This window comes from Podarcis vaucheri (assembly GCF_965113315.1).
Source record: "Podarcis vaucheri genome assembly, chromosome: 2".
In the NCBI taxonomy this organism is placed as follows: Eukaryota; Metazoa; Chordata; class Lepidosauria; order Squamata; family Lacertidae; genus Podarcis; species Podarcis vaucheri.
The window spans coordinates 94,259,199-94,285,610 of NC_138760.1; the positions used below are offsets into that span (position 1 = coordinate 94,259,199).

The 26,412-nt window shown below is 43.4% G+C and overlaps 1 protein-coding gene and 1 long non-coding RNA gene across 3 annotated transcripts in view; one reads left to right on the top strand and one right to left on the bottom strand.

Moving 5' to 3' along the window:
* PLXND1 (plexin D1) overlaps positions 1–26,412 on the top strand; it is a 159,036-nt gene that overhangs the window by 92,640 nt on the left and 39,984 nt on the right. Inside the window, exons 14-23 of the mRNA XM_082209178.1 lie at positions 816–915; positions 3,911–4,050; positions 5,338–5,505; positions 8,128–8,218; positions 9,574–9,840; positions 11,250–11,399; positions 16,907–17,021; positions 18,400–18,507; positions 19,670–19,782; positions 24,269–24,376. Coding sequence (XP_082065304.1) covers positions 816–915; positions 3,911–4,050; positions 5,338–5,505; positions 8,128–8,218; positions 9,574–9,840; positions 11,250–11,399; positions 16,907–17,021; positions 18,400–18,507; positions 19,670–19,782; positions 24,269–24,376 — 1,360 coding nt within the window. The remainder of the gene's footprint in view (positions 1–815; positions 916–3,910; positions 4,051–5,337; positions 5,506–8,127; positions 8,219–9,573; positions 9,841–11,249; positions 11,400–16,906; positions 17,022–18,399; positions 18,508–19,669; positions 19,783–24,268; positions 24,377–26,412) is intronic.
* LOC309525535 overlaps positions 1–26,412 on the bottom strand; it is a 125,510-nt gene that overhangs the window by 46,616 nt on the left and 52,482 nt on the right. The window lies entirely within an intron of this gene.

Genomic DNA, 26,412 nt, shown 5'->3' on the forward strand with positions numbered 1-26,412 from the left:
CATCATGAATTCACCAACTTGTGACTATTTGGATGTTGAAATGGCTTCTGTGTGAGGAAAGTATGACAAGACACCTTGCCATAGAAGAGAGCACACTGCTTCTGCTTGATCATGGTAAGCCATGATGTGCAAGCTGGGCATTTGTATTCCATTTTGGGGGGCATCCCTGTTTCATCGAGTGAGCTTTCCCTACCAAAACATCCAAAGTGCTCTGAATTCTTAATGCAAACTGGTGGGGAGACCAACAGGCACTTTCCCCCTTTCATGCAGAATGGAGTATCCCTTAGCATGTGACCACACAAGCAAAATGCAGTGGTACCTCCAGTTACGAACAGGATCCATGTTGGAGGCCCGGCCATATCCCAAAGTCTTTGTAACTGGAGGCGCCTGTTCTGCGCATGTGTGCAGTGCCATAGAGCGCTTATGCGCATACACAAGCAGGAAACCCACTTCCAGGTTTGCCACGTTTGCAACCGGAAAGTTATGTTACCTGGAGGTAACGTAACTCGAGGGTCTACTCTAATCTGATTCCAGTGCTTTTGACCTGACTTTCTGTACGGGAATATCATCTGCATTGCACTGGAAATGGTAGCCCAACTCCATTTGAGGCATTAAGTTTGAAGCTACTCTTTCTCCTGTATAACTTATCTTATTTGGAATCTGAAATAATGCTTTTAATATAAAAATAAAAAATTTTAAAGAGTGGGGAATAGAGTTGAATCCAGCCCACCTTCTATTTTATGAGGTGCTATTTCAAGTTCATCCATATTTTTCTTCTCAGTCACAATTGCTTTTTTATTTTTTATTTTACACAGAATTGTGTGCTGGACTGGAGAAGCTCCAGATGAATTTTCTGATGTGGTGACAGTTAATTTGAGCAGAGAAGGAAAATCCAGGGACCGATACTCTTATGTGGTAAGTTGTTTCTTGTTCTTACTGGGGGTTTTAACTTTGAATTTGTCACTGGGAAATTACCTATGTCTCAAACTCTGAAGAGCCCCTTCCAGTCAGTGTAGACCAGTGTTTCCCAACCTTGGGCGTCCAGCTGTTTTTGGACTACAACTCCCATCATCCCTAGCTAGCAAGACCAGTGGTCAGGGATGATGGGAATTGTAGTTCAAAAACAGCTGGAGGCCCAAGGTTGAACTAGGACCAATGGCATGAGGCAGCTTCCTTTGTTCTCTTCCTCTCAAGTCTCCTTTTTTAAAAATAGCAATACTAAGTCATATTATATGATGCAATGTAGCAAATCAGAGCTCACAAAAAAAACTGTATCTGGTGTTAGAACTATTATAGCGGTGATGGAGAAGTTAAAAAGGATGAGGATGTTTTAAAGCTATTGATGGTGCCGGAGGAAATTGCATCTTCAGGAAACACCTGCACAGAAGCAAAAATAGGAGCCAGTGGCTTTGGTTGGAAGTCTTCCTTTAATGATGGATTTAACATTCCCAGGCCTTTGTTCAGGTCAGGCAACATTCCTACAGGAGAAAGCAATTGAAGGTACGTCCGTTAACTGCACGAGGAAAAACACATCAAAATTTCCCCAGCAACAATCACAAGTCTGAACAGTTGTTTTTTTTAAAAAATGTTTTATTAATTAATTCAAAAGATTAAGAAAACAAACAACAAAAACATGCCATCACTGATGGAAACTCGCAGGTAGAGCTATCTTATCAACACTTCCAGCTTTGACACCAACGGAAATTTACAGAGTATACAATTCTCACATCAATACTATAATTATCTTGCCAAGAGATATCTGCTCCATAGCTTGGTGTGTGTCATTGGGGACTGCTAGGAGGTATTACTGTTAATAAAGCTGACAATCAGCACTATACAGTGTCAAACTTGCCATGTTTAGCTACACCTCTTGTTACTCTTCTCTGATTATTCAAGGGTTCTGAGAGAGTTCCTTCGCACACTTTGGCCCAACACCCTTCCATCGTGTGCCCTTCCGCTGTCTTCTATCATCTGTCCGCCTCCATCCAAACAGCTGGCAACATTAGCGATGCTAATTCACTATAGAACACCAAGGGGGTTCTATTTGCTTTCATCTAAGAGCAACGTCAACACAACGTCAGGGAATAAAATCTTACCAGTTATAACGGAGGCTAATTCTCTCCTGTGGGAGAGTCTCACGGGAGTCCAGTGCTACCAAAGAAGCAATTTGTGGGTCATCTATTGAATTCTGGTGGAGGGTTCTTCACCCAGATTATCTTCCATCTTAACTTGTCTCGTTGGACCTCAAAGTACCTCTCTCATCCAAGGTTCAAGCCTTTCAGTACCACTCATAACTTGACCACTTGGCAGTTTATATATTGGAGGTCACTGCTTGTCATGGTCTGGCTCAATGCAGAGAAGGGGGGGTACCAGTTTGGGAACTCCCAAGAGAAGAAGGCTCAGATAACTTTCTGAAGAGATAGACATTAACAAATTGGCATTAACAAAAATAACAATTAATAACCCAAATAAAGGGCAATCCAAACTATTACATTAATATGTTTTGGCTCTTAGGTAAATAGTAGCTTTGGAAAGGCAATTTAAAACAGAGAGAGAGTTTAACTCCTTCCCTTGCATCGAAATCTTTATCCAAATCTTCAGCTTTCCACCAGTGACTAGTTTTCAGTGTTAAAAATGAGGCCTAGGGAGGAGATCCTGTTCACCATGGTTTGGCTCTTAAATCTCATACAAAGTATTTTTTACAAAAATGTAAAACTTTTTCACAGGATTATGGGGTTTTTAAAAGTTAAAGTGCTTTTTAAAAAAAATCTAAAAACATTCTGCTTATCCCAGTATTTTTTTGTAAAAAGGCCCCTTCAAAGTTGCAGTGTTACTGTATGGTATACACTTCAGTATTAAATTTTGCTGTGCAAGATTAAACTCAACTGAAAAGCATTTGAATATATTTCAGAAGGCCAGAAAAAGAACACCTATGGCATTTCTTTAAAAAGGCTCCTTCAAAGGTACAATAAATTTCATCTCCGTTTTACTGTCACAGATATTATTATCCTTACTTACAAATCAAGGCAGTCAGAGCCTGCCAGTCTGATACAAATATGACTGAAAATGTAAGTGTATTACTGCATCAGAAACTCAAGAGGACTTTAAAATTTGAGCACGGTTTTAGGCCGCGTTCAGAGTTCAAGGGGCACTGTTTGAAAACCAGTCACTGGTGGGAAGTGAGAAATGATTGTTGTTTGTTTTCTGTGTTGCTCTTCAGCTTCTGATTTCAAAGTTTAAAAACAATTTCAAAGAATCAAATATGGAATATTACAAAACAGCGAAAGCAGCAGAATAGATAAAACAAGGCAGATAAGGCAGCAATGGCTTCGATTTATTTATTTTTACAGTCAGGAAAAGAATTAGAAATTTGTATGTGGTATCAAAATGACATCAAAATAGATACCAGTAAAAAGTTCAAGTCGGGTATTCCTCAAGTGGGATGCCACCTTAATCTGGCCAACAGCAGCTCTCTACCTTTTCATTTCTGAGCTTGAACTTTGGGGCAATAATCTAGTTAATTACTGCCTCCAGATAGCAGTTTAACACCTTCTCAGCTTCACTTGTTTCAGACATAAAAGAGAAATAGAGTTGATTATCAGCAGCATACTGAGGACAACCTACTCCGGATCTTTTTACATATCTTCATATTGTGAGATGAGTTTTACAAATTGTCCCATTGGAAGCTTGGAAGCCCTACAAAGTCTGTGGAGCCCACTTCCAAACAAATGTGGTTAGAATTGCTTTCTTTGTTCGCAAAACCAACACCCCTTGGTTTCTTCCTGGAGAATTGTTGCAGAACCTCTGACATGCAGAATCTTCCCTGCCTGCGGTATGTCTGTATCATTAGCATTAATTACAGACTAAGAAACTAATGAATACGTCACCTTGACATTCCTCTCTTACTTAGCTTCCGGTAGTGAAGTTTATGTCTCCATCTACTGGCCCTAAAGCAGGAGGAACCAGAGTAACCATCACAGGGAATAACCTGAGTGTGGGATCTGAGCTCCGAGTTTTGGTTAATAACACAAAAGAATGTGAAGACCTCAGGTAAGTGCTGCCTCAGAATGAACCATAATTCAGCAGTGGAGGCAGGAAATTATAATTTACCTGACTAGAAACAAGAACCATACGCCATATGCCAAGTGTTTGTCCAATGGCTTTTCCAAGGAAACACAAATTCTTCAGTATGAACAAATTCAGCACAGCTCTCTGTAATGCAATACATATAAACATGCTGAGTAGCCATAAAATCTCACTACTAGTCTTGTATGGTTCCCCCGCTGTTTTGTATCTGTGAAGGGTACTTAGCAATTCTTTCAAATTATATGTAACTGGCAGATAATTTTATATTTGCAGAATTTTCTCATGAGCTGCAAATATTAAAATAGGGTCAGAAGCTGCCCTGATCAGAAGTGAGAAAACAAGTCTATTAAAAAGGCCAGTTCTCCAGTCTGGAGTGTAGGAGAAGCACATCTTGCTCTGTTAATATAGTCTTTGGTGCATAGATTGCAAAATAGCTTTTTCTCATGCAATGGGGCTTTCCCAACTACACCGCCACAGGTAAGCACACCAGCACAGCAGTTTGATGAGGATGGTGTGAGCAGTAAAGGATGGTAAGAATGAGGCAGGACCATGGGCGTAGCTGGGGGGGGCAAGGAGGGGCAGCTGCCCCTCCAAATCAATAGAAATACCTAGCAAACTGAAGTTACCCCCCCCAAACAAAAAGCCTACCTCCCCTAGCAAAACAACTGGCAGGACCTTACACTGGAAGAGCACTGCTTGAAATCACACCAAAATCCATCTGTTGCAGCCTTATTTTTCCACTGCCAGCCAGCAGGATGCCTTTCAGAAGTTTACTAAGAAGATAGCATGAAGGCAACGACCTTTCCCTTTAGCTTGTCACCAGAATCTGTGGTTTCGAGGGAAATAGAGCTCCATTTAGTTATCATTGCTAATAGCTATTGATAGAAGCTTTGTGAATTTGTCCAGCTATCCTTTAAAGCCATAAAGACTAGTGTTTGTCACCCCATACTGAGAAATTCCATGTTGATTATGCATTTTATGAAGAAATACTTCCTTTTTTCTGTCCTCAGCTGGTTGCCAATCAGTCATTAGGTGGCCCCAAGTTGTGCTTGAGGGAAGAGGCAGATGGACAGAGGCAAAAAAGAGACAAACACACACGCTCACTACACACCATTCGTAATTTCATAAACATCCATTGTGTTATAAAGCTTCGGTTGAATGGCATGTAGTGTGGATTCTCACTGTAGAGAACAATAACTGGGCATACCCATGCATTGCACTCAGCAGCTCATTGTGTCTTCTTTTTTATAGTCGCACTGACACTAGCATCACTTGCACCATGCCAGGTGTGGAATTTACTACCACTGTGAAAGTCTGTGTCCAGTTTGAAAGGAAGTCCTGCATTGGTGATAACAGCACCTTCAAGTATGAGAAAAACCCAAGTATAAGAGATATCAACCCCAAAAGGAGTCAGATCAGGTAAGACATTACTCTGTGCAATTTTCTAGAACTGTTAGCAGGGACTAGAAAGGTGGCAGGCGGTCATCTAGGTTGGGGTTTGGGCAATCATGGAGGCTGCATATTGTGCTAAGGCTGGGGTAGTAAAATAGACAAATTGCTGTGAAAAACAGGCAGAGCAGATGAGTGGGGCAGAACAGTTGTTCACCATAAACCCAGTTTCAGCTAGCATCACTAAACTCCAAACTAATAATGGGGAAAGAATCCTAAGTTTATGTGCTTCAAATGATGTAGAAATTCAGGCCAAAGTCTGCATGAGTATCATACTATTCCTACTGGCTCCGACTGATTGATACAGTTTGCAATTTTTTTATTATTCAAAAGAACCTGCAAGGCAGACACATTTCAGGGCTTCTTTTTTCTTTTTGGGGAAAAAAAATGCTTTTGATTCCATTCCCCCCCTCGAGCCCTTGGGGCTCCAGTTCCTTTTTGAATTTCTCCGTGAAATCACTCCCTGCTTAGTACAGTCTTGAAGTGTAACAGCATAATGTGAACAAAGAAATTTGAGGAAGTCTGCAAGTGCACCTGAAGCCCAAGTTACTCAGGAAGTGTTTTAAGTCCAACCAGGGCCAACTGCCCTGATCTTATGCAACGTTCTTAAAGTGGGATCGCATGTCATCACAAAAACCAAAACACAAATTTCAATGTGGGGAATTGCAAATGAGCAGCAGCAGCACACCCAGTTTTCAGTTCTGGGCGGGAAGTTCTGTCAGTCTTGTGAGTGCGAGGCAGGACAGAAGTGTGTCAGAATGCAGGGTGGCAACTGCAAAACGTCGGGCAGAAACATTCAAGATCGCTAAGCTGCAAATAATTGCTGTTCTAAACCGTGGTGTAGGGGATATGGGTGGCGCTGTGGGTTAAACCACAGAGCCTAGGACTTGCCGATCAGCAGGTCAGCGGTTCGAATCCCTGCGATGGGGTGAGCTCCCATTCGGTCCCTGCTCCTGCCAACCTAGCAGTTCGAAAGCACGTCAAAGTGCAAGTAGATAAATAGGTACCGCTCCGGCGAGAAGGTAAACGGCGTTTCCATGCGCTGCTCTGGTTCGCCAGAAGCGGCTTAGTCATGCTGGCCACATGACCCGGAAGCTGTACCCCGGCTCCCTCAGCCAATAAAGCGAGATGAGCGCCGCTACCCCAGAGTCGGTCATGACTAGACCTAATGGTCAGGGGTTCCTTTACGTTTACCTTAAACCGTGGTGTGCAAATGGCACTGTTACTGTAGGCCAACCAAAGAGGGCAACAAAGTGCTTGGAAATTTATACTGCAGGATTCCTCTTGAGCACTTCGCTGCTAGTTCCGTTTTGCCACCACGCTGCCGCTCCTGCTGAACGTGGTGCTGTAGGTTTCCTCATCAAAAGGGTAATTGGACCTAACATAGTTTTTTCCCGCAATGATCAAATACCATTCGGAATTAAATTTCTTCAAGGAAACACCAAGCAACATCGCAGATGTAGCGTGAACTACAGAGAGCCTATGAATATGCATAACCACAGCACGCTGAGGCTTTAGAGGCCTTAAATGACTTGCGAAGGCTGTGCTTGTAAGAGCCCTGTGTGTTATCACTTTGGATTTGAGTGTCTTTTGGAGGCAAAGGGGATAAATCACTATCTTCCTGAATTCCCCGATGAGCCACCTGATGTTGCGGTATAATTAAAGCAAGTAGAACACGAAATGGTTGAAGTAATGAAAGGCCACATGCGGGGTAAAGTCTGGATGTAGTTTTTGGTAACCAATGGAGACAAGCCTCTCCTCTCTCCTCCTCTCTGTATTGGTGGCATGTGCTAAAACTATCTCATTATTTTCTTTAATTGATTTCACATTGATGGTGCCACATTTAGCATTCCTCAGGCAGCTTGTCTGACGGGGTAAGACTATCCAAACCTTCCGCTTTTTAATAACAAGTGTTTGAAACATCCAGGATTCATGTCAGCGCAACTATTTATTCGTACTTTGCAGCCGAGGTAATAAAATATATTCAGAGCATGTCTCTATTTAGCCTCAGTGGTGAAATAGTTATTTGTTATTTTATTAGTGAATTGTGCTTTTGAAGTTATTAGGTAATGCTGGGAGCAACGTAAAATTATTTCAGTGACTGCATGCAGCCCCTAGGCTGCAGGTTGTCCACTTATTAGTCCAAGCAGATGCTTTTACATTTTCTTTTATCCATACATGTTGAAATGCATTTTGTGCGTACTTGTAAAACTGTAAGATGCACATACAGCAAAGTATACTTCCCACCACATGTCTGATCATTGTCCTTGCACACCTTGTTTGACCAATGCTTTCCACCACATGTGCTTAAATTTGTGTGCATTTACTTCTGGGTAATGTGTGAAGTAGCCTTTATTCTGCTACAGTTTGGTAAAGCGAATAACCCAAAAATGGCTCTGCTTGAGACTTTTGAAAGTCACTGCCAGTCACAGTGTTGATTGATGCTGGGCTGAACAGGACTGCAGACTTCCTTCAATACAGGACCGTGTCTATTTCCTTTTCATTCATTTTCTTATCTTGCATGAATGAAAGATGCCCCATTCTTCATCTGATCCCTTACTTCACTGTTTTTGTTTTCATTTTGTTTAAAAGTGGAGGCAGAATCATCACCGTGGAAGGAAATGGATTCTTGATGGTTCAGAATGTGTCTATGGTTGTTCTCAATGTTGGAAAAGAACAAACGGTAAGTCTTTGTGAGAGTAGCATGATAAAGAAAAGAGCGAAAATGATGGAAGCATTCAGTCAAATATGATGGTGGACAAAATAGAAGGCATAAGTTTTGCATAGAAGTCGGAAATGATATTAGTTCACCTCAGTTTGTGACCCACTGAAAATGGCTGTCCTCCTCCGCTACCTAACGTCCTACAATATTTTTCTTCCCCTGGATCATCAGGGAATTGCTGCCATTCCATTCCTGTTTCATCTGGGGTGGGTTAGAGTTTGATTTACTGTAGGATCATATTGGTCGTGGGTAGGTTGTTGTCCTCCAGGTATCATTAGACTATAACTCCCATCATCCCTGACCATTGACCACACTGGCTGGAGCTGCTGGGAGTTGGAGCCCAACAATCCCAGGGGGCTATAGATTCCTTAACCTGGTGTAGATATTTTCCCACAGGTTAAATTACTTAAATAGCTATATTGCCCTTCCTATTCAGGGTGGCACTCATGTTCTTCTCTTCCCTCCACCCTTAGCCTCACATTAGGCCAGTGAGATAAGTTATGCTGAGAGAGGATGCCTAACAGAAAACTATTCAGTGAATTTCATGGCTGAGCAGTGAGTACTGGTCTTAAGTCCATGAGTCTAGCTAGTACATCACACTGGCTTTCAATTAACCCTTGGTTATGGAGGACAACCTTGGGGTGCACCTACACTCTGCTTGTGGTGTCCCTCAGTCCAGATTTTGTGGGCCAATCCGGTACCTTGGGTTAAGTACTTAATTCGTTCTGGAGGTCCATTCTTAACCTGAAACTGTTCTTAACCTGAAGCACCACTTTAGCTAATGGGGCCTCCTGCTGCTGCCACCGCGCCGCCAGAGCACGATTTCTGTTCTCATCCTGAAGCAAAGTTCTTAACCTGAGGTACTATTTCTGGGTTAGCGGAGTCTGTAACCTGAAGTGTATGTAACTTGAGGTACCATTGTATTTCTTTAAAAATGAAATATTTTTCAACTGAATTTTGATTTCTCATATTTGAAAATGTTTGTTTGGATCATTTTTGTGACTGTGGGCTTTGGTTATTTTATTTTGCCAAAATATAAGGATTTTTCCATTTCTTTTTTTATTTTGTTATGATACATGATGGTTAGAGATGATTCAATAATTTCGTAATTGCTGCTTTCTCCCTAACCTCTCTTGCATCCCTTTAGCAAGCAGGGCTCCCTTTCAGTGCCATCTTTCTCTGTCCACTTTGATGAAAAATCTAGCCCCGTGTAAACAAGTACTCAAATGGCTTCAGACTTTTTGAAACCTTTGCTTGCCCATAGACACCACTTGAGTTGATCTGTATTTGATGTGCATGCTTTCTCCTGCTTTCAGAACTGTAAGGTTCACACGGACACTGTGATTACCTGCCCTTCTCCAGCTGCTTCCAACCTCACCGGGAGCAAGCCAGCACCTGTGGACTTCTACATCAATGGACGCCTGTATACCGACGACAGCCTTTTCCCTTTTGAACATCCTGAGGAGGCCATACACATTAGCAAGTTCCACTTGGAATACTATACGGACCCCCAGTTCTTCACAGCCAAGAAGGAGAAATGGATCAAACACCATCCAGGAGAGCCTTTGACGCTAGTTATACATGTAAGAATGTGGTGCATATGAAGCATGCTTCAGTGGTGGCATTTCCCATTGGTTCATATTACCTTTTTGTTCAGCTGGTGAGGGAATATTGCTAGACTGAGTTGATGGTGATACACCATCAATGGTAAGAAATATTGTAAGGGGGAATGTTGTTTCTCAAACAGCATCATAATGAGCTTACGCTAAGAAAGAGCAATACAATTTTATCCCCCTAAGGAGAGTGGTTTTGGAATGGACTGCATGAAAATGTGTCTTCCTTCCTGTTCCTCTGCATCTTCAGCTTATCCAGAACTTTCACCTCTCCCTCTCTTAGAAGATGTACAAGTTGTTGAAGGGCAGACAAGTTTTACATCTTCCGAGCAGGGGAGGTGGAGAAGAGACACTTGCACTTCCTGTTCCTTGCACCTTCATGTCTCATCTGAAACCACCCTCAAAACAAAGTTCGGCTGCCTGGATGGCTCTGTGACCTATGCAGGCAGATAAGTGAAGAAAGTGAAAAGGGTGCAGGGCTGTGCTTATTTGTGAAATCCTTTAACGTCTCAAAAGGAGGGATCATGAAGAGGCAGACTTAGCCTGGAATAGGACCTCCCAGCACCTCAAACAATTGATTGGGGTGAGAAGGAGCACCTCATGATTCAATAAACACAAGGGGAAATGTAGACACAGAGAGTCAAGCAAGAGTTTATGTCTCCTCTAACAGCTGCTAAATCCAGCCCTTGAAAGACTTAGAAATAAGGAAATAGTGGACAACAGATAAAGAACATTTGAAGGAAGAAATGGAGGCTGAAAATTTATACTTGCTCAGAGAAATCCTACATCATTTTGACACCTCCTGTTAAATAAACAAGGAAATCAAGACAAAGCAGAATTGAATGATTTGGAACAATGCTAGTCACAGGCCTTTATGTTCTGCGAAATGTTCTCACTGAGTACCATGGACTTCAAAAGCATTGTCCAGTCAAATGCAGCCATTATCAGGATCTAAGCACCATCTAGTCTTTCTTTCTGTCACCAGTTTCTATACAGGCTTATGATTATCTTTAATCAGATACCATTTGATGTGCAGAATCAGGGGAAGATCAAAGACAGTTTCCCCAGGCCTTTAAGGCTTTTTGGCTCTGATGTTTTCCATTCTGGGAGCTGGGAAGGAACTGGAAAACAGTTCCTGTCCATTCCCCCACCCCCACCCCCACCCGTATCTCCATCACATCCAAAAGAGGGCTGTGTGTTTCCTGCGGTGCCTTGGTAAAATGGAAAATGTCAGCTGAAAAGAGAGCTTTGGACTAAATTAAAAGATTTCAGAAATGTTTGAGTTTAGTCGACCTTTTGAGAAGTAGACAGTGTAGCGGAGACCAGCATTGATTCACTGGCATAGTCATTTTTCACTTGGTTTGTTTTTTCATAATTAGAAAGAGCCTGACAACCTTGGCCTGGAAAGCAACGAGTATGAAGTTAAGATTGGCTTAATTTCCTGCGAGATCCAAATAGTTTCAGATAAAGTAATTCACTGCTCAGTCAATGAATCTTTGAGCACCTCAGAAAGACAACTCCCTGTTACGGTAAGTAGTAGAAGCCTGAAAGCATTTGCCAGCTTGTATTTAACCTGCCTCTTCACCCACATACATACACTGTTGACACCCTAGATTTTGGCTTCCACTATATGTACAGGCAATCCAACCAAATCTTTAGAATTCTCACTTTTACTTTAGTGTAGCATTTTACCTCCACCCCCATCATTTCACCCCTCCTAAAATGGAATTACATCACTTATCTTACGTGGGAGAAGGTGAAGGAGTGCATTCAGGAATGCATCATCAGAGGAGATGGACTCTTTCGCTACCCCTTTGGGACCTCATTATCTGGGGCGATGTTCATGTTTGTGAACTGTTGGTTTCTGAACAGTGACTCAGACAGAAGTCCATTCTCTTCATTGTGGGTTTTCTTCCTTTGTCACTCTAAAATGTAATGCTCACGTGTGACAGAACCTTGGCAAGAGGTGGAGAGAAAGAAAGAAGGCAGCAATTCCCCTGCAGGCTAAGAGTAACTGAAACCCATTAAGGACAGGCCGGTGGGATCATGTCCAATTAAGAAATGACCAGTTCTGCTGAGGATAAACAAATTAAATACAAATAAAGTTGGGTATATGGTTTTGTGAATTCCCAAGCCGCAGTATTGCAGTGTTGAATTGCAGGTCCTGTCTATCATTGAATATTTTCCTTTAAAAGTGCTTTGTCTTCCTTCACCCATGTATAGTGAGTATGGCAATTCTCTGTAGTTTATTGTGAGCTAGCACTCCTGCTACTGCTCTCAGCACAGTAGACTAAGTGGATGTGAGAGATGGGAGTATAGTTGTGGGGACAGAGGCAGCGTGGAGAAAGTTTAGCCAGTTCCCATGGTTGGCTGTCTTGTGTGTGTTTTCCCCAGCCCAGGGCTCCTTTCCTCCCTCTTCCTCAGTCTGATGGGAGTGGTTGCACAGCCCTCAAAAGGGCCATGTCCCAGCTGCTGATTTCACATTCAGAGAGGTTTTGCTCTTCAGTGCAAGCTTTCTTCAACTTGTATGTCTGCTTTTGTGGTTTTACAAGTCTTCATTTCTGTTTTTTTTCCCAGACTGAGTCACTAATTACACTCATTTCTCTGCAATTACTTTTACCTTCTACGTGTCCCTTAGCTTCTTCAGAGTGGCTTTAAAGCTGTTCACACATCGAGACAGGTGGAGACGTTCTCTCTAAGGCCTAACAACCTACAGCTTTCTCTCTTTTTCCCTACCCCCAAATCTCAGTTGTTCCCTTTTTTCCAGTAAGTGCGTTAATATTAAGTTGGCAGGAATATGTGGCTTAGAGAGAGGGAGAGGGAGGGAGCCTTTGGGGACTTGAGAAGCCTGTGGCCAAATCTTCCCCAGAAGCACAGCATTTCGCAAATGTGGGATGGAAACTTCTCTTTAAGCTGGAGAAACCCATGCTTCTAGCACTGCATCTGAGAAGAGGGTGTTATTTTGTTATTTGGGTCTTTGTACATGAAATTCCATTGCAAAGGCAAAACAAACACAGGCAGAAATAGCAGGCCTCTGAAGTTCCTCACCCATTGTTACAGGGAACTATAAAATGAGAAAATTCCATCTTTAATTGGAACTTTTATAAATATAGGGTAGCTATATATATATTTTAAAAAGCAAGCTGGTAGGGTCCCCCCCCCTTTACTTCAGAGATCTTTTAATACCATGTAAATTGCTGTATCCTTAAAAAAAGTGTGCCGTCGGTTAAATTCATGCCACTTTATCAGCCTGTCAACCCCCCCAGGGTAGATGTGCCACACTAGGTATGTGTTGCAGCTCTCCTTGATAAACATGGGTGGTCTACCAAGTATTTGGCAGGTCACAATGCCTGGCTGGCATCCCACATATGACCCAGAGGCAGCAAATTTGGAAAATGTCGTTCTTATCCCATACCAGCAGCCATTAAACCCAGCTAAGCAGGAAAGATGCTAAGAGACCAAGGCTGAGTTTCATCGCGGTGCTCCAGAATTCTACTGCCAAAATTGTTCGCTTCTCTTATCATGCGGACCATGCACTCCCTCTCCACCCCCCCCCAATCCCTTCACTGACTTCCTTTTGCAACCAGCTCGAACAACTTAACACTGCCTCCTGGTCTTCATAGGCTTGCCTCACCCTCTCTTTTTCTTCCTTTGTCTCCCCAAATCCCTATTTATTATCGTCAGTTCTCCAACCCTACCAGCCTCGCTCACCCAAAAGTCTTTAAATAGCTTCAGTCTTTCTGCTGCTCTTGCTGCTCCCTGTGCTTGGAACCCCTTCCCAGAACACTTAGGTGAAATCATAATCAAATCCCTGCTTAAAAGCTACTCTTTCCATAAATTCGTCAGCTTGGAAACCTTTAGGGTCAAACTACTTGTTACATTAAGCATGCTTTTTAAAAAGCATGCTTCGTGCTCCCCATTTATATTTTTTCCCGGGGGGGGGGGAGCAATTGTGTGAAGACTCTTGTCTGGTGCACTGGCTCCACACCAGGGCTATGGGTACATTTTTAAAACCATGCTTTGTGCAACTCACTTAGTCCAACTAAGAAACTAAGCCTAAGTGCATGTACAATTCTCTCATTGCTCTCTCACCTTCCTTTATTGTCTACCTCAGTATCAAAATTTACTGTGCAGGGGATTTCATTTTTTGGCTTATGTTATGTGGTATGTTCATGGTGCTACTAATAGTGGCAATAATCATAATCATAATAAAAAAAATATTATTTCTTCCCCAGCCACTCTGGGCAGCTTTCAACAGAACATTAAAAACAGAATAAAACTTCAAACATTAAAAACTTCCCTAAACAGGTGTCTTCTGAAAGTCGGATAGTTATTTATTTCTTTGACATCTGGCGGGAGGGCATTCCACAGGGCGGGCGCCACTACCGAGAAGGCCCTATGCCTAGTTCCCTGTAACCTCACTTCTCACAGTGAGGGAACCGCCAGAAGGCCCTCAGCACTGGGCCTCAGTGTCTGGGCTGAACGATGGGGGTGGAGACGCTCCTTTATTACTCTACTCATTACCTAGAGCTGCTCAAAAAGTGTGGGGTTTTGCACTCACAGTGATGTGAGGGCAGCGTAACAAGACATAACCAATAAAGAAAAATAAATCAAGAGGTTTTACATTGCAGTTTTCGTAGACAAAGGATGTAGAAACTTCCAGCTGTTGCTTCTGCTTTCTGTCTGTTTCCCACCATTATTAGATACCTGAATATATGTATGGTGGAATATTCCAGAATTTTCAGGAAATGTGAATATGTTTATGTTTTGCTTATGAAGTTTAGTATATAGAAACTTTTATTTTAATTAGAGGCAAGGTTGCTGTACATATTTATTCTTCTGTTCCAAGTCTGAAAAAGTAGGCACCATGAATTCTGTGCTTATTTGTAAAATAATGCTTTAAAAAAGTAGGGTCACCTGATAGGCTTTTCCATTGCTAGATATGGCAGGGTTATCATGTTGCTAAACAACATTTTAAAGCACATGAGAAATATCAAAATCATCCGATGCCTGATATCATTTCTAGAGGAAATAAATCCCATCCAGGAAACTCTCTAGTGACAGATTCTATTAAATTAGATTACCCACAGCTAAATTATATCGTGAAGCTGAGGCTCCAACACTTTGGCCACCTCATGAGAAGAGAGGACTCCCTGGAAAAGACCCTGATGTTGGGAAAGATGGAGGGCACAAGGAGAAGGGGACGACAGAGAATGAGATGGTTGGATGGTGTTCTTGAAGCTACTAGCATGAGTTTGATCAAACTGCGGGAGGCAGTGGAGGACAGAAGTGCCTGGCGTGCTCTGGTCCATGGGGTCACGAAGAGTCGGACACGACTAAACGACTAAACAACAACAACAAATTATATCAATAAACTCTAGGCCTGGCCTCTTGGATAGTGATGGGGAGCGTTCTGCCTTCACAGGGCAGAGGGACGAGCAACACTTCCTGCTGTTGGAATGATTTAAGCCCAAATAACCCCTCTTGCACTCATTTCTTTGCCCTATAGATGTTCCCCTTAGTGGAATTCCTGGTCGTTTCTAGTAACTTCCAGCAGGATTATGCAGTTGCCTGTGCAGAGTCTACCAGTGAAAACAGAGTTTGATTCTCAGCTGACCCCTGATTCACAACTGGTTGGCACAGACCAGCTCCCTCCAGGTCACACTCCTTTCTGTGGGGAAGCGAAACTCAAGTTTCCAGAAGTGAAAATGCCTCATTTTCTTTGTTGTTCTGAGAGTATGCTTCCCCATTAAATCGCAAATAAATTCCCTGTCCCCAGCTTTCCGCTGGACCGCTTACGCTTAGTGCAGAGATGAAGAAGTGGGTTGCCTAAAGCCACACTTTGGCTCCAGTTGCCCATCCCACTACTGTGTCTTAACCCCAACACTGCCGCAAATTCTTCAGCACGTGCCTGTGGCTCTTCATTTCCTTTCTTGGTCCTGTTTTTTACTTGGAGATTTCCAGCCCATTTTAAAGGAGTTTAACAGCTGACAACAGTAAACGGCAAATAATACTCTTGGTTCAAGGGATTTGTTAAACTGCATGGAATAAAAAGACATAGAATTGTGCGCCACTATATTGTTTAAAAATTATACATTGCTCACCTAGCGCAGGAAGGTCAAAGCGCTCGTCAGTCTTTATATAATTAATGAGGGGGGACTGTACTTTGCAGATAGTTGAGGTTGCTGCATATCTTTCTCTTTCTGTTTCAAATCAAATGTTTGAAAAACTGCTAATTGTGAACTGAGCTGGAGAATTCGGATTGAGTAAATATTATTGTGCATGAAAAAGGTTGTTTGTTGGGAAAAAAGCATGCTGCTAAGGGAAGGGAGAAACCTGACAGTGGAATCTTATATTAAAGTTCAATCAACTGGGTCTGAATAACTCATTCCCACAGCCATTTAGATGGCTGAGACAGAGGCTCCTTGCATTGAAAAGACAAAGATGTATTCTTGTGAGTGACACACAAAGTTTAATGACAGTATGATGTTGGAAACAAAGTGAAGTGTTTTTATTTTTTATTTTTTTGTATCAAGCTTACATTTGATGTACATTTTGCATGTGCACTTACATATTTTGTCTCTCTGGGACTGATACTTTATTCTAGTTCTGATGTTCATTTTCAGGCATGGGTATGACTTCTCAAAGTGTACCCGTACATTATAAATAAACATAGTGGACAACAGGATCTGAAGAAGTCATCCAGGGTCTTGTAGCAATTCTTGTGATGAGCAGGGATATAGACAGCAGTATCTGGGCCCCAAGTCAGTAACTTCAGTGGATAAGTTTTGCCTTTGTGCATGTGACACACAGACAATCTGATAACCATCAACCAGACCCGGCAATGCTAATCAAAGTAGGTCCTACTATTAAACTACAGAACTGTGATTCATTCAGTATTGCAGAGCCAGCCACTAAATGATTTGCTAAACTCATTTGTCTGTGCAGAACATCCCTCCCATGTAACCTGATTTCTGTACTGCTCCTAGCTTCTCATTAAATAACTTCATGATGGTTCCATCCTGTTCTTTCTTAGATCCAGGTTGGGAAATTCAATCAAACAATTGCTATGTTGCACCTTGGAGGAAGTGAGACGGCAATCACTGTTTCCATAGTCATCTGTAGTATCTTGCTGCTGCTCTCTGTTGTAGGTAAGGGACAAATGCCTGTCACAGGCAGCTTCATCCAACATAACCATTTTCCAAGCAGAGATTCCAAAGATTTATTGGAGTTATTTTATTTTATTTATTTGTCATCTTACTGGAAGAAAAATCAACATATGAAAATAAAAGGCAGTAGACTGTTCAAAATGCAAAGCAGTACAACAACATACTGAAAGGGATAATACACGAATTAAAGGTAAAGGTAAAGGTACCCCTGCCCGAACGGGCCAGTCTTGACAGACTGTGGGGTTTGTGCGCCCATCTCACATTTATTGGCCGGGGGCCAGCGCTGTCCGGGGACACTTCCGGGTCACGTGGCCAGCGTGACATCGCTGCTCTGGCGAGCCAGAGCCGCACACGGAACGCCGTTTACCTTCCCGCTGGTAAGCGGTACCTATTTATCTACTTGCACCCGGGGGTGCTTTCGAACTGCTAGGTGGGCAGGCGCTGGGACCGAACAGCGGGAGCGCACCCCGCCGCGGGGATTCGAACCGCCGACCTTTCGATCGGCAAGCCCTAGGCGTTGAGGCTTTAGCCCACAGCGCCACCCGCGTCCCTGGTAATACACGAATTATAACAGTCAAATATTAACACTCAAATTCCTGGTAGAAGGGAGTCAAAATATGTTAATATCAGCATTCCACAAGTTGGGGAGGAGACACCATTGAAAAGGCCTGTTCTCTTGTTACCATGGTTGGGATTGCTTTCAGAGGAATACCTGGGAGAAGGAACTATGTTGGGGCCTCAGAGTCTGGGTAGGGCTCATATGAGAAGAGGTGTTCCATCATGTATTATCCTTCCAAGCCTAGGTTAAGACCAGCTGTTTTTTATGGGGTTTTGATGTTATTTTGTAAGCTACCCCACTAATGCATTTGATTAATGTAATAATCGAGAAAGGAAAGAAAACAGGAGAAATGCGTTTAGCTTACCCACACAGTTTATAATTCAGTGGGTGGGTTTGTGTTTGATTGTTTTTAATGTAAGTTGGATGGATAGACCATACCACAATCCAAACACAAATGTGTTCATCTCGTATCTCGAGTGGGCTTGTAGCATATCAAAGCAGCATCTGCTCCTGTACTGAGATAAACTGAACCGTCTTAACCCTCTGGAAATGTTCCTTCATCCGTGATCCAAAGGACTAGCCATCAGACCCAGCTATGTCAATTATTTTTCATTCCAATTGGCTCATGTTTGGTGAGCAGCAGTTCTCACCGGTTAAGGGGGTAGCATTACATACTCTTTTTCCCCAGTGATTCGTAATAGCAACACCAGTGCTATTTTAATAGGAAATGGACGTGTTGAACACTGCCACAACTGCTCATTGTCTTCTCTTTGGGGCCCTTCTTTCCTTCCATTCCTCCAGCCCTGTTTGTGTTTTGCACCAAGAGTCGCAGGGCGGAGCGTTATTGGCAAAAGACTCTTCTGCAGATGGAAGAGATGGAGTCCCAGATCCGAGAAGAAATCCGTAAAGGTAAGTACCTTTAAAGAGTCAGTGTTCAAGGGCATCAAATAAATGTTTCTTCTCAAATACTCTTGAGGGAAGTTTGCAGTCCTGAGATGCCCCTCAGAGTTCATGCAGAAGAAACAGCAGTGCCCACAGCATTGAGTCCTGTGACTCGGAGATCAGCTTCCTCAGAGATTGCAAAATGGTATTATTGTTAACAAAAGGGAAGCTGCTGCCTCATGCTGTGATTGAAACTTCCAGAAACGGTTTGCTGCATTTGGGGAACTTGTAAACAAAATCGCAACCAAGTAGGCAAACCACAGCCTAATGGGTGAAGGGTCAGGAGTTTTGAATGAAACCTGTTGCATGGACTTGGGGAAATAGCAAACTTCCAGTTAACTAGCATTGTAAAATAATCTGATGAGCAAGGAGCACAGGATCTACTTCTGCCTATGGCTCTTTTTCAATATTGTCTTACCAATGCCATCAGAAGGTGGCTAGTAGATGGTCTCATGTTGCTGGTTTCCATATGTGTGAAATGGCTTCTTCACAAAAGTCCTGTGAGGCATTAATGATGCTCTAGGATCCATTAGTGAAAGAAACTAAAATAGCATTCTCTGGAGGAGTTCTGTTAGTTGTCCCCATTTTACAGCAGCCTGACTGGCCTGAACTACAAGTCAGGTGGTTAGTGTTGCCAGTCCTGTGGAACACACTTTCAGCAGAGATTTGGTAGGCATCCTCACTTTTAACTTTCAGGTGTCTCTTGGAGACCTTTTTATGCCGACAGGCCTATGCAGTTATTCATCATTTTTCTTGAGTAGTCAGTCTTTAAAATTATTGTTCTAAAATGCTTTTAATTTGGGGAAAGGTGTTATAGTTTTATGTTGCTGTACGCTGCCCTGCTATTTTATGAGAGCACTGTATTTTATGAGAGCACTGTAGATACTTAAGAAATATAAATATAAATATTGCATGCCAAAGTTAGAGGAAAAATAGATTTCTTTTTAGTCCATGAGTCTTTACAGAATCCTCCGCTATACATGATGTTCTAGAGATCATCAGGATGCAAGATTTGACCCCAAAAGTAGGTGTAACTGCTGCCAACGTGCTGCAACATACAGAAGAAGAAGAAAAAGTTTTCATTACATGAAAGCAGCTCTTTGGTCTGATGGTGGTTTCTTTGGATTAGGTTTTGCAGAACTCCAGACGGATATGACAGATCTTACCAAGGAGTTAAATCGCAGTCAAGGAATCCCATTCCTGGAATACAAGTACTTTGTTACACGAACATTCTTTCCCAAAGTAAGATAATGTGGCACTTTAAAGCATGGTTTTTAATGCATGGTTTTAATGCATGGTTTTTCCCAACTGTACACTGGTGTGTGTGTTTCTGTTTGCCTTATGCTCAATGTTGCCTTTAACACTCAGTGTTTAGAGTGCAGTTTAATACTATTGTCCAGTTATTGTGATGTTAGTTCTACAGCAAGCCCCCAGAAGCTGCTTCCCATCACCATGGATCTTTGTCTTGTAAGCAGAAGCAGACCTTGTTGATAATTAGAAGACAAGTTTATAGTAGAAAATAATGGCTGCGCAGTCAGGCAGTGGCATTGAAGAGAGATCTCCAGTCCAAACTAGTATTAACTAGGGCTGTAGCATGTCATCACTTAGCACCAAGTGCTGTTTCTTAAATGTTTAATAAGCAAATATCTTTTCCCCAGTTGTGGACTTTTGATTTATGCACTACAGCAATCAGGGTTAGATATATCTTCAGTTCCCCAGTGAGAAGATGGTTGGTGTTACACTGAGATTGGCCTCAGGAATTGTGTTACGGAGTTCAATTTTACATTCATAATTCAGCTAAGTCAAATCACATCTGGACAGCCTGTTCAGCCATGCTCACTTTCAGAACCAAATATCTCAAAGATAGGAATATAACAATAATTGAAGTTGCTGTAAGACACTTTCTTGGCAGAAACAATCAGCATTCAGTGTCCTTATGACATCCTTGCAGACTCTTCACAGGTGTATACATTTTAACTGAGCTGTTCCAGATCCAGCATAAATAAATAAATAAATATTTGAATTACAATATGAATTATATGAATTCAAATATGAATTACAATAAAACATAATAGAAACAAACAAACAACAACAACAAACAGTTAATTAAAATACAGCTTAAAATGCAGCCTCATTTTAGTAGTAGCCCATAAATCAAGAGCATAACAGAAGGAAACATCAGATATTCACCTGAGTCATCTATCCATGCTGGTCCTACATGGGCCAGCAAAAAAGCCAAGGGAAAATTTATATACAGTGGTGCCTCGCAAGACGAAATTAATTCGTTCCGCAACTCTCTTCGTCTTGCAGTTTTTTCGTCTTGCGATACACGGTTTCCCATAGGAATGCATTGAAAATCAATTAATGCGTTCCTAGGGAAACCGCCTTCAGACCAGGTCCGGGGACAGTCTGTCCCCGGACCTCTTCTGAAGGCTGGGGGGGGGGGACAAGGGCTTTTCTTCCCACCCCCAGCATTTTAAAAAACCCTGGGACAGCGGAGGACTTCTCCGCTGTCCGGGCGATCTTAAAATGCTGGCGGGCGGCATTTTAAAATCGCCCCGGACAGCGGAGGACTTCTCCGCTGTCCGGGGCGATTTAAAAGCCCCTGGGAAGGCAGGCAGGGGGGGACAAAGACTTTCGCCCCCCGCCCGCCTTCAGAAGGTGTTCCCACCCCGCCCGCCCGGCTTTGCAGCAGCGCTACGAAGCCCGGCGGCTGGGGCAGGTGCTCCCGCCCCCCCACCCCACTTCGGAGCAGCGTTCCGAAGCGGGGTGGCTGGGGCAGGTGTTCCCACCCCCCGCCCGGCTTCGCAGCAGCGCTACGAAGCCCGGCGGCTGGGGCAGGTGCTCCCGCCCCCCCCACCCCACTTCGGAGCAGCGTTCCGAAGCGGGGTGGCTGGGGCAGGTGTTCCCACCCCCCGCCCGGCTTCGCAGCAGCGCTACGAAGCCCGGCGGCTGGGGCAGGTGCTCCCGCCCCCCCACCCCACTTCGGAGCAGCGTTCCGAAGCGGGGTGGCTGGGGCAGGTGTTCCCCCGCACTTCTAAAGGCGGGCGGCGGTGAGGGAATCCCTTGGCCCCCCGCCGGACTTCAAAAGAGCTTCAGGAAGTCCGGCGGGGGGCCAAGGGATTCCCTCTCAGCTGCCCGCATTTAAAAGCACTCCGGGCAAAGCAGCGAAGTGCGCTGCTTTCCCCGGAGTGCTTTTAAACGCGGGCGGCTGGGAAGGAATCCCTTGCACCCCCGCCGGACTTCAAAAGAGCTTCGGGAAGTCCGGCGGGGGGCCAAGGGATTCCCTCCCAGCCGCCCGCATTTAAAAGCACTCCGGGCAAAGCAGCAAAGTGCGCTGCTTTCCCCGAGCGCTTCTAAATGCGCTGCGCTTCCCCGCTGTCCCAGAGATTTCCCTATGGGCTTTCGTCTTGCGAAGCAAGCCCATAGGGAAATTCGTTTTGCGAAGCGCCTCCAAAACGGAAAACCCTTTCGTCTAGCGGGTTTTCCGTCTTGCGAGGCGTTCGTCTTGCGGGGTACCACTGTACCAAATCCCATATAAGGGGTGAGAGTGAGTCTAAGCCAAAGGCCAGGCGGAACAGCTCCGTCTTGCAGGCCCTGCGGGAAAATGTCAAATCCCGCAGGGCCCTAGTCTCTTGTGATAGAGCGTTCCACCACATCAGGGCCAGTGCTGAAAAGGCCCAGGCCCTAGTTGAAACCAATCTAACCTCCTTGCGGCTTGGGACCTCCAAAGTGTTATTATTTATGGACCTTAAGGTCCTCCATGGGGCATACCAGGAGAGGCAGTCCCATAGGTACAAGGGTCCTAGGGCGCATAGGGCTTTAAAGGTCAAAACCAGCACCTTAAACCTGATCCTGTACTCCACCGGGACCAGTGCAGCTGGTAATGCACTGGATGAATGTGATCCCGCGGCAAGGACCCCATAAGGAGCCTCGCCGTGGCATCCTGCACGCGCTGGAGTTTCCGGGTCAGCTTCAAGGGCAGCCCCGCGTAGAGCGAGTATGTTAACTTAAACCCGGTAATGAATGTCACACCAAATGCTGTGCTTTCTTTTTCTTGTTATCGTCTGCCCAGAATGTATTATATCCTGATCTAAAAGCAGCATTGCACCCTAGAAACAGCTGCATTTTATTGATAGTGGGAGAGAGAGGGGTGATTTCTGTTTGGGAGCTTCATTTGTTGTTGTTGTTTTGCAGTAAAGTAAGCAGGGAGGTAAGCACTCACATTCACTGCATCTACTACATAGCAAGACGATAAAATTGACATTCTGAGGAAGTGAATCTGAGCCCATGTGGTGTAGTGGTTAGAGGTTCAGATTAGGACCTGAACCTCTAACCCGGGAGACAAGGGTGCAAATCCCCTCTCGGCCAGAAGCTCACCTTTGGCCTTTCGCTCTCAGCCTAACCTGCTTCACAGGGTTCATGTGAGGATTAAATGAGGGGCAGGAGAACCATGTGTGCTCCCTTGAATTCCTTGGAGGAAAAAGGTGGGATATAAGTGGAATAAATAATAAATAAATTCAATTGACATGTCCCATCAAGGATTTTTGCTTCTGCAAGTGGACATTATCCACTCTACACCACCCGTGCCTTCCCCCAAACTGCTCTAGCAGATTATGGAAACCCCCTAGAACAGATTTAGATGGTGTGTAGGGGGAAGGCAAGGCAGAGAACGTTCAGTTTCCGAACAGAAATCATGTACTGTATTTTTTGCTCTATAAGACTCACTGCTTAGTGATCCCTCTTGCTGTTCTGGCTTCTGAGATTCAGAATATTTTTTTTTTCTTGTTTTCCTCCTCCAAAAACTAGGTGCGTCTTGTGGTCTGGTGCGTCTTATAGAGCGAAAAATATGGTGCTGATGGAACGAGAGACTTAGAACTTTGTTGAATTCCAGCTCTGGAATTTGCTAGCTCTCATAGTTGTGGAAAAGCACTAAAATGTCTGAGCAGCGAGTGCTTAAAGGGAAAACGGGGGCTGAAAATGATTTCGGGTAGTTCTAGGGAAATACTATGATATTCTGCCAGCAACTTGCCCTTTGCCAATGGATGCTCACATCTTATCTCTTGCTACAGTATGCATGGGCCCCTCTTCATCATTCCCCATTACACTATTCCATCCCAGTACTTGCCCCAAATTTTTGAAAAGCCACATTTCAGAAGCAGAATAAATGAAAGCAAACAAAAAAAAGAGGAAGAAATGGAAATATATGCAATTCCTTCATTTGCAAATGAATTCTGTGAGCGGAATTTGAATTGTCTTGCAGATTACGCAAAGCCTCGGGCGAGTATATAAATATAGGAGAAAGAAACAGTTTGCTCCTTTTGTCTTGGAAGAGGCAAATATTCAAATACCCAATAACTACTTATTGTGGCTTTGTCCCAAATAATTCCCCCTTTTCTGTGAAGCCATGAATGTCAGATTAGGCAGTTCATAACCTTCACACTGTGAATGCCTTGTTTCTCTCAAACAATATGCCTCCCCCAAAGTTCTTCTATGCATTCATTCAGAAGCTTCTCGCCGATAGTTTAAAACCTCCATAAAACCACATTATTTCTTACTTGTGAGTAGCCTCAAGTCATGATGACATCTCTCCTGGCCACTCCATAACAATACTGCTTTGTTGGCACAGGGACTTGGAGAAGGCATGAGGGATTTGATCATGCTTCCTTTTTTGCCAAATAACAAGATGTGCTTTGGATTTGTTTACTGTATTTCTTTAAAAAAATAGTGTTCCTCCCTCTATGAAGAGCGTTACATTCTGCCTTCCCAGCACCTTAATTCCCAGATGGGCTCTCAGGTGCAAGAAACTCACCCGTTACTGCTGGGAGAATGGAAGGTGAGTATTGGCTACAGATACAGCTGTAATGATCAGTGTGTTGTTTCATTATAGTGGTTAAGAAATGCATGAGAAATAAGTAATATGTTCCATACTGAGGGAAAGGCAAAGGCTGAGGAACCAATGAAGTTTGGCTGCAGAGGAGTAAAAACAATAGGAAATGTCCTCCTAGGATGTAGAAAGCTGTAGAAAAAATAGTAATTTCATGGGTGGGAGCACTAGAAGAAATGTATATGCATTCACACATATTAGAAGATATAGGATACACTGAAGAAACACCCTTCTTCACACAGTGCATAGTTTAAATTATGGAATTCGCTCCCACAAGATACAGTGATATTACCAACTTGGATGGCTTTAAAAGTTTAGACAAACTGATGGAGGATAAAACTACCAGTGACCACTAACCACGATGGCTGTGTTCTACTTCCACTGTCAGAGGCATTATGCCTTTGTATAACAGTTGATGAGAATCACAACTGGAGAGAATGCTGTGGCTCTCAAGACCTGCTTGCAGACTTCCTGCAGACCTCTGAGCCCCGTGAATGAGGTTTTTATTTATTCCAAACCCAGTTTCTGGTTCCACACTTTCATCTAAAGAAGTAATGACTTACCTCAGCTCCTTATTACCTCAAACGTTTACTGCCCAGATACACTAAGCAATTGCCACTCCACTTCCTCACTAATTTTCTCCTTTGAGTCCCTGGTATATGTTGATTTCTTGAATTCATAGTACAGTGGTACCTTGGGTTACAGACGCTTCAGGTTTCAGGTTCTGGACATGCCAAAACCCGGAAGTACCGAAACGGGTTACTTCTGAGTTTCGGCGCTTGTGCATGCACAGAAACACTAAATCACACTATGCGCAGAAGCGCTGAATCACGTCACGCATTTGCGCAGACGTGGCGCGGTGGGTTGCAAACACTGCGGGTTGTGGACGTGCCTCCCGCACAGATCACATTCGCAACCTGAGGTTCCACTGTACTATTTTCTTTAATGGACCTTTTAAGTTGAGAAGTGAGTACTTATGCGGAGGCTCCATTCCCAACTGCCACACGTCACCATGGATTCCGCTGTTCCTCCCCCTTTCAGCACTGAAAATGGTGTGCATGTCAGAAGGAGCACACATGCTGATGACACACAAGTGGGGAGACACCTGTAATGTATATGCTGGTTGCAATAAGCAGCTGTCAGCAGCTACTAGCCACAGTGGTTATGTTCTACCTCCACTGCCAGAGGCCTCTGAATGCCAGTCGCTAGGAATAGCAGGTGGGCAGAGTGCCATTGCATTTGTGTCCTGCTCCCTGGTTTCTCTGCAGGCTTCTGGTTAGCTGCTGTAAGAACAGGATGCTGGCCAGGTCTTATTATATTCTTATGCTGAGTCTCTCTCTCCCAGGCTACCATACCTCACAGAGTTGTTGTGAGGGTTAAATGGTAGGTGAGATAATTATGTATATCACCTTGTTCTTCTTGGAGGAATGGTGGGGTATAAATGTAATAAAAAATCATTATACTGGGGGAAATCGCTTGCAAAAATGTGCGTACTGTGCCAAATTACATGCAAAAATGTGCCTGTTAGAAACAATGGCATAACAATGGGAATGAATGTTCATGTGGACTTCTTTTAAAACAATCACAAACAGATGCAGAAATCCAACAAACTGAACTTTAGTTTAGGAAAATGAGAGACAGGCAAGCTGAAATTGACAAATTCATCCATCCATCATTAGTTGTAGGTCACAAGGAAGCACTTTTAGGCTCACTTTAAAAAGCTGCCTGTCTAACTTGATGGAGAATCGTAACTTTGGGGGAGTTTTCACATGAATCAGGTGAATCAGGCTCAAAGCAGGGGAATGCATATTTCCCTTTGTGTGCCTACTTTGTGGCTGATATGTTAAGTATACTGTGGTTTTTATTAAATGGTTTTTGTTTTGTGTATCAAGGTAGCTCATACCTATCAAATTTGTAGTGATAAACTATTTGGAGTGCCTTCAGTGGTAAAAAAGTTTTCGTTTTGTCTTGCTAGCCACTTTTAA